An 8,407-nucleotide genomic window follows, 5' to 3' on the forward strand; every position below is an offset into this window, starting at 1 on the left:
TATAGCTGCTATAACCAAGTAGCTTTCCATTTCTCTCCAGTAGCTTTCTGAAGTATCTTGATTTCATTCTTAGTTACCTTATGTATAGGAGCCTTACTTGGCTAGTTTTTCCACGAACAGCTCAACATAAAAAAAAAAAATCTAGCAGTGTAACTCACAGAGCAAGGCATCACATAGGAATTATGACTGGAATACTTTTTTTTTTTTTTTAGATGGGGCTTCCTTATATATGGAAAGCACTTTTTCCCTACCTCCCAGGGCTTACTCCCAGTCAGGCTGTATTTGAATGCTGTTTGTATCTTGCTACAAGACTGCCATGCTAAGCGGATCTTTTCCAAATGTTATAAATACAGCTTTAAGGTACAGGTGTTATCTATCTACCTGAGAAGATCTGTAATAAGATGAACTGCTGATAACTATTCTAGGAGGAAAAATATACACCAGCATAACTGACGTTTATCAGTATTCAGAATTCAAGCATTAAACAGGATTCAAATTGCACACCTCTACCACATCAAGTCTTTGATCATAAGAAAAAAAATAGACTGATTTTTCTCTATACATATCTCTTCTTTAAAGATATATGTGCTCCTATGTTCCTCATCCTGAATTCCACAGCAAGATTTCACATTCAGTGCATACAGCCTAGGCTATAACATCCTTATCTTCTGTCCCTTCTGCCAGTCCTGAAACTGAAGAATTTGCTTGTTTGGAGGTAGACAAATACTTCCAAACACTAGTCTTTTTGGAGAAGCCAGCTTGATCCCCTTGGGTGCCTGGATACCAACTTCTCTTCAGAGCGCTGCACTTTGCTTTGACATGTTCTTTGGGTCTTTACTTGGGACACACCAGTCATCTGCCTCTGAGGTAGCCTGGTAATGCTTGGAAACTGATTTGTTAAAAACTGGGAGTTTTTCTACTGATTCTGTTGATAGGGCCTAAAAATCAAGAAGGAAAAAAGTTACTTTGTTTCTACCTTTCAATAATGCCACTTCACAAAAATTCATGCAATGTATTTCAAGTAATAAGCCAGTGACACTACAAAACAAAGTTATCTACACAAATGTTTCTACAATAGACGCAGTAGTTTATGTGCTTCAGTATCTATGTTTGCTTTGCATAATTTGGCAGGATAAATGCAGTAACATCAAATCATATCTATGCCTTTTTATAGTCCTTAAGAGTTACTCTGTAACCTGTTTTCAAGATAGTCCTGGCAGCGGTAGAAAGGAACGTTGATTTACAAAATTCCAGAGAAACTTTAAAATATGTTCCTTTCCTACTTCCATATTTTTCAGATAAAAGAAAAAATCATATTCTATTTGGAAATTGTTAAATAGAAACGTAACATGTATATAGCTGAACCGTCTCTTCCTTTTGTACTGCTTCTCTGATTGTGCTTCAGTGTGCTCGGAACTATGTTTTTCATTTATTACAAGAAATTCAAGCAAATTTTTCCCATGAGTAAGCGAAAAAAGTAGAAAAGAATACGTAGTCCTTTTTTACAGGTTACTTATAAAAACAGCAGTGCATGTTATACGCCAGGTATTAAAGATTACTGATACCTGAATCCCATATATGGGCTATATGGCAGATGTTGAATAGGACCAGGTACTAGAGTCTTAAGGATTAGTTTATACAAACTTTCTGGTTGTCATGGTAAAGAAACAACAGTAAAGAAACCAGATCTGTTGCTCACATCTTTCCGTTTCTGATACTTCACTTTATCGCAGTATTTTGTATTCCATGAATCAGTAGATAACAAATCTTAATACAATCTAAAAACTAATGGGGCTGTCACTAGTAGTTATTCAAGTAGACCGGTTAAAGCCAAGTGACCTTTTTAATTCTAGATACCAGTTACAAATCTTACTGGTGTTTCTTAATAAAAATGAGAGCTTTTCTACTCATGAGCAGAGAATTTGTTTACCTTAAAATGATACCAAGTAGTTACCTCCCTGCATTAATGGTAGTTATCTTTTTTTTAAACAAATTAAAATACATACCTTCAAGTAGATAATAGCATCTGTTCCATAACCACATATGGAGTAGAGATTTAGGTCTCCTTGGAAGTATTTAGCATATAGACGAGAAATTGGCAAGCCGTACCCAAAGCCAGCCTAAAAATAAAGTACAAGACAAAATTAATTTATTTTTTTACTAGCTCTTATGACTTAAAATTAAATAGCTGGAAAGTGTTCAGAGATTTTAAACTTTTACAAAGTCCTCTGCACTTCCTCTTTTTCCTATTCATACAGGATATTGAAACTGACCTTTAAAATAACAAAAGCAAAAGAAAGAAAAAAACAAACCTCCATGAAGGAGGGAAGGTTTATATATACATCCTACTTTTATGCATTATATTTCTGTATTTTCCCTGACCTGTTTTAGCTAGTATAGCTTGATTAGTAAAAGTAGTTTGCTACTGGTAGATAAACAATAGTCCAATTCCAATCCAGTTGTGCTTGCCTCCATAAAGATAGCACAATTTATAGTAAGTTTGAGGACTGAGCGGGAATGAAGACCAAGTAAATTTACCAAGTAAAAAAAAAAATATTAGATTCACATTGGAATATTCTTCTTTGTTTATGCCCTAAGAGCATATTTTTTGTCCATTAAGCTAGATATTAAAAATCTGCTTCAGAAAGTGTTAATTTGTATTTATGAGGCTCAATAATCTCTGCATACCTCACAAAGCAGTATGGTGGACGTACATAGCATTTTGTAATTTGTTAACCTACCAATCTGTCCAACACTTATAGCAGCCTTATTAGTAACATGAGTATTGAAAATATCTTACAAGAGGGGTATTTCGACCATCATCCATCCTCGGCCTTGGTGCTGTGGAATACATGTAGCTGAAGAGCTGCTCAATTTTCCTTACTGGAACACCACCACCTCTGTCTGAAATCTGAGTTAAGAGAGATTAAAGTTAACTACAATCATTGACTAGGAATGGTATTTAAAATGCTGTTATTTGAACAAACTCTTCCAACACTAATAAATGCAAACATTTGTTTTGCAGTGTATTATTTTTCAATTAGGTAATTGTGCTAAATGGAAGCTATCAACAGAAGGTCTATGCATAGTATCTTTGATCTGTTGTCAGAGTCTGCAAGTTCTTCTAATAGGATCTGCTGCGGCATATGCAATGATAAAGATTACATTAAGCCCATCTTGTAGTAGGCCAACAAAATACCTTGATTGCCAGGTCTTCTTGCCCTAGAACAACTGTCACTTCAACCGGAGAAAGGGAAGGACTGTTTTCTTGGAATTCAACGGTTGCCCTCATTGAATTCTATGGAAATGAAGGTTACCATTATCAGAAACTGTTGGATCTGTGCACTTAAAATCATATCCCTGTTATGCAGAGGCTGAGCACAGTTACCCTGCATTCCTGTCAGTGACTAGCTTTCAAGGAACACACTTAGCAATTTAGTGTAACAGGAGCAGATGAGGTCTCACACTTAAAAGTGACTAAGCATAGCCAAGACTCTTTGCTTGAAAGATTACACTGTTCTTGCCCAACGTATAACTCAGCCAATGTAAAATAAACAACATAACTCCTTTAAAAGTCACCAGGTATCTGGAGAAGAGCAGAGTTCAGCAGTTGCTAAAGGCTGCCAGAATTCTGCACTCTATGTTGGCAGCACATGAGTGCAGAGCCATTCACTACTTCGAGATGTACCACCCACTCCACAGAAAAGGCACCAGGGCAAACGTGCACTGCAGATGTAATCTCTAAAAGCAGAAGGCTAGCGGTGGTCACAACCCCATGTCCCACTTTTACTTTCTCTCTCCCTTACCCTGTCCCATTTACCACCACACAAAAGTGTCCAAATACTCTCCTACAAACTGCAATCATTCCCTTCCCAACTGCCAAAGCTATTTCCCCAAATAATAAAATTTTAGAAATCTCACTATCCTGTGCAAAGCTTTAAAACCTCTAGCTGATCTGAATGAACTAAATACGGATGGTCCAGCTTGGACTACTAAGGGAAGAAACAGCTTATATTGACATACCTTAAAGAGCTCAAAAAGCATGTGAAAAAGATGAGATGGAACATATACGATGTTAATTGGCTCTCCTGGAAGTTTTCCTAGAGGAAGGGAAAGAGACAAGCAAGATTTAAAAGGGCAACAGAATCTTTCTGTATTGTATCCAAATTTTACTAAAAGCAAGTTATATGCCAGAACAAACAAGAAAATACATCAGGTCAAGTTTTGGTTTTTTCCCCCAAATGAGCAAAGAACTCTATGCACTCCTAACAGTGTTTAGAATGTAATTACCACTTGCTTAATACAAATAAACAAACAAAAAAATCAAGTATTAATTCCACTTTATAAGTAAAAGATTTTAGAAGTTAAGCAGATTGCCTGAGATCAGACATTTGCAGGCAGCTCGGACCAGAACCAGCATTTCAGTCAGTAGCCCCACTTCCTTGCCCCAGATACAGAGCTCCTTGCCAGCAACTTATCATGTTACCTTAAGTACAGGCTAGTCTTACTTCTCTTAAATTCCTAAGTATTACCTCAGGAAATGTAGTGTTTAAGATACAATGACATTTGAGTTCTAGCATGGGAGATTAAATGAGGTGCTTAAAATAGAAAACGGAGAGGAAGTAGCCCAAGACAGATCAACTGGTATCCACCATTATGGCTATAGAAATGGGAGCCTTTTGATTCAGTAAAAGCAGCAGTTTGGCTACTGATTGTAAGAGAGACATAAAAGCTCTCATCTTACCATTTACTTGAGTAAGTTTCAGTTCTGGAGATGTCAAATAATACTGGTCACACAACATCTTGGAACTTTCAAAAGCATCTGAAATATTTATTTAAATAAAATACAAGAAATGTAATGTCAAATACTGTAGAAATGCATGGTAAAATATGATTTTTAACTGCATTAGCTATTAAGGTGTTACAGACTCTAAGGCTGTATCTACTGTGTGCATTAAAAACTGAGAATAAATAGGCAATTACAGGAGCACAGGCAAATCTTCAGTGCAATTTGGTAATTCCGTAAAGCAGATGCATCTGTTATCTAACAGTGGGTAAGGCTGATTTCAACACCACAAACAACTTTAACTCCTACCTCATCTGTCACTTGCTAGGCCTTATTCCAACACACTTTTTACAGCTGCTTTGTCTTTTAAACTCTGTCCTACAAAAGCTTGTGTTTTGATAGACTGCTTTCAATTTTATTTCAATAAAAAACAGTCAGCATCCTATACAGCGCATGTTGGTTACCCAAATTACTTGCAAGCAAATATAAATACTGATTATGAAGAGAAATGTTAAGGAGCTGAGAATACATACCATTCACTACTTCAACAACATCACAGCAAGGATCAATACTTCCAATGTGCCTTGGGTGCCCTGAGCCGGATTTATCATCAAAAAGAAGGGCTGTTTGAGATGAAAACAATACTCTGTTCAATCCCAAATACTGTATTCTAGAAAAGCCTTTAAATTTAGACTAATACAGTGTGATCGCAGCCTAGAATCACATAAAATACTAAGGGTTGTTTATGCCTTTTGCAAGTTAAAAATGTTACCTATTGCCAGCAAACTATGTTGGCTTTTTCTGTAGTTCAACATCTAACGGCTTGTCAGATATAAAGAACAATATCCCTACATATTCCACACAACACTTATTACAATTAGTCTGCAGTCTAGAAAACAAGTTTTCCCATTACTTTGCTAAGTCATACATTCAGTTTCTAACTTTTCAGTGTCACACAAAATCATCTGGGGCAGATATCCCAACAGTTTTAAATGTTTGCATTAACACCCTTCTCATTAGGTTGAAGTTTTTCCCTCAGGTAAAAAATTCTACTTACTGTGTTGGTTCATTAGCATCCGGGTGGAAATACGGCTCATGTAAAAGCGATCCAAAAAGTACTGAATGTTTTGATTGGTGACAGGATCTACTTTAAAAGTATCTTTGTATTCTATTACTCCTTGTGCCATTGTAGGAACCACATCATGGTGTCTGTTTCGGACTCTAATTAATGTATCTATAAAGCTAGATCAAAAAAGAGATCTTTTTAGTATATTATTCTAAGACTACATAGAGGCAAGCTTTGTACAATGTCACTGTCTAACCCAGCTGCAGCACAGAAAACTGCAAAACAACCTTAATATTAAAATAGTCAATTTTTTCATTCTTTTTAAAGTAATTCCTCACTGACCTAAAAGAGCAGAGTTTGATATTTTTAATATAAAAGGTGTAATCATTAGCCATATCAAACTTGCTGCCTGTTTACTCATTCAAAATAGTTTCAGCAGAGAAGAATGCAGGGAGGTGAAAAGACCCCTAGCTGCTATCTTGGAAAGAAGGTAGTTTCTGCTGATACTTCTGCCATGACAATTCAAGGGATAGCATGCCCTCAAAACCAAGCTGCAACGGGTCATGTTTATTTGCAGTAATGCTAAACATGATCACAGACTTAAGCCAGCTTGCTTGTGCACAGCACTTCACCCTAGATTATCAAATTCAGCTCATGACAGCTGTCTTCCTAAACAGACTACATTGTGAAAAATGGAATGTGAAATCAAAAGCTCAATGAAACAAATTAAGAGCTTACTCAGATAAGACTTTTTGGTCATCTGGGCTTTTCTGATGGAACTCCACCAGCTCCATTAGGCTTTGGATGTACCTATTGAAAAAGAACACAAGAAATATATGCTATTAATTTGATTTTTTATTAGTCTAGCAACAGGAAAAATACTGTCTTGTTCAAATCATTACTCTTAACAAGTCAGCTAGAAGTTTGAAGTATCAAAGTTCCAGACACTTCTTGACTGACTGAATGCTAGACGTTTTAAAAGTCTTTTCTTGTGCCTGCCACCCAGAAAGGAATCTGAACCCTCACTTTAGGTACACAGGATGTCCTTACAATTCTTGAGAAGAGAGGCATTTCAAAAGAAGATCTAAATGACAATGCTGCTCAGGAAGCCACCTGAGCAAAATTCTTCCACATCTGATCATCTTTGGCATAAGCTAAGCACTTGAGCCTCTTTTGCTCACATCTGACAGCCTTGAAGCCTATTGCAAAGGCACAACTGTTAGCTAGATTAAGAACAGTTTCTGGATCTCACTCTAATATTTTTGCCCTTTATGTCAGCCATCCTTGCAAAAGTTGTAATTGTGCCAGTAAAGAAACGTTAAATCAGATTCAACCACTCTGTCAACCCCAGAGATTATGTTAACTTAATTCCAAACACTTGGTGTACAGGCCAAGGCAGTTTGCTATGGAAGAGAAGCTCTGTTAGCAATTCTATCAGTAAGAGATGCAAGCAAGTATATAGCCTGCTCTTCCATTTTTGGGTAGCTCTGAGGGTCTGTAATGCTACCTGAAAACAGAATACGTTTTCTTCTCTCCCTTCTTAAAAAGTAAGAAGTAAGATTTGCTCTACCAGCTATTTCAAACTGTTAGTTCAGAAAAAAAAAAGTTTAAAAATAATATAAATTGTTTTTCAATTTAATTTTAGTATGCTAGAAAAAGACAGTGTATAACAGCTTGCAGTTCAGCTTTGATGAAGAAACTGCATTTCTGGTGTATTTTGTTACTGTCTTCTATTTAAAAAAGTCTATGACAACCAAGTTGTCAAAGCTATGTTATTGTAGAGGCTGAATTCAAGTAGTTCTTACTTACCAGCTTTTTACTAATTGTACTGATGGAGTGCCTAGTAATTTATCAGGAAGAAGATCAATTTCTCTCAGTATGTTTGCAAACCTCACCGGAAGTTCTTGTCGCAAAAATGCAAAAGAAGTTCTCTCACATCCATTAGTTGAGCCTATGAATAAATTCAAAATAAATATTTAGTAAAAAAACCAAGTACAATTCACTGCCTTTCCACAGCCTTCAGGACTATACTGTTTTGCAACCAGCATGCTATTACTGGCCAGTTCTCCTAACTGTATGTTTGTGCTGAATGTTGTTTATAAGATAGCAAGACACAGCATGTTCCTGCGAGGAATACTTGTACATTTCCCATTTAGACACGGGACTTATTTGTAATCCTCCAGAAGAAGCACTCCAGCTTTAGTAAACACGGGCTTCTTCAGGGTGACGTCTGAAAATGTCATGTGAGCACAAACTTCGCGGCTGCCAAAGAGGTAATCGGATCTGGGTACAGTTTGTTCACTCCATCAGCACAAGACTAATGACTCCTCCCCGATAACGTGTACCTCAGACACGAAAACACCCATTAGCTCATTTAACTCTTAGCACAACCCCCCCATCCCATTAACACCGCCGAAGCAGAGCTTGTAGCGTGTCTTCAGCGCTGACCGAGGCAGTCACAGGTCACCGTCGCCTGGCAACCGGCCGGCGGGTCGCCCGAGGCGACCTCCCCACCGTCACCACCCCCGAGGCCGGCACGGCCCCCAGCAGGGCTC

General features: G+C 37.3%; 1 protein-coding gene across 1 annotated transcript; it reads right to left on the reverse strand.

Annotated features, from left to right (window-relative positions):
• Nucleotides 1-794: 794 nt before the first annotated feature.
• On the reverse strand, nt 795-7,807 carry PDK4 (pyruvate dehydrogenase kinase, isozyme 4; the record flags this gene model as incomplete). Its single annotated transcript, XM_010293878.1, has 10 exons — nt 795-938; nt 2,007-2,120; nt 2,801-2,911; nt 3,200-3,298; nt 4,024-4,100; nt 4,745-4,822; nt 5,320-5,409; nt 5,844-6,028; nt 6,591-6,662; nt 7,662-7,807. Coding segments are annotated over 10 exons (1,116 nt in total), but the record flags the coding sequence as incomplete, so codon positions are not given.
• Nucleotides 7,808-8,407: the final 600 nt, after the last annotated feature.

The sequence above is a fragment of the Phaethon lepturus genome, unplaced genomic scaffold (assembly GCF_000687285.1).
Source record: "Phaethon lepturus isolate BGI_N335 unplaced genomic scaffold, ASM68728v1 scaffold5849, whole genome shotgun sequence".
NCBI classification, from domain to species: Eukaryota; Metazoa; Chordata; class Aves; order Phaethontiformes; family Phaethontidae; genus Phaethon; species Phaethon lepturus.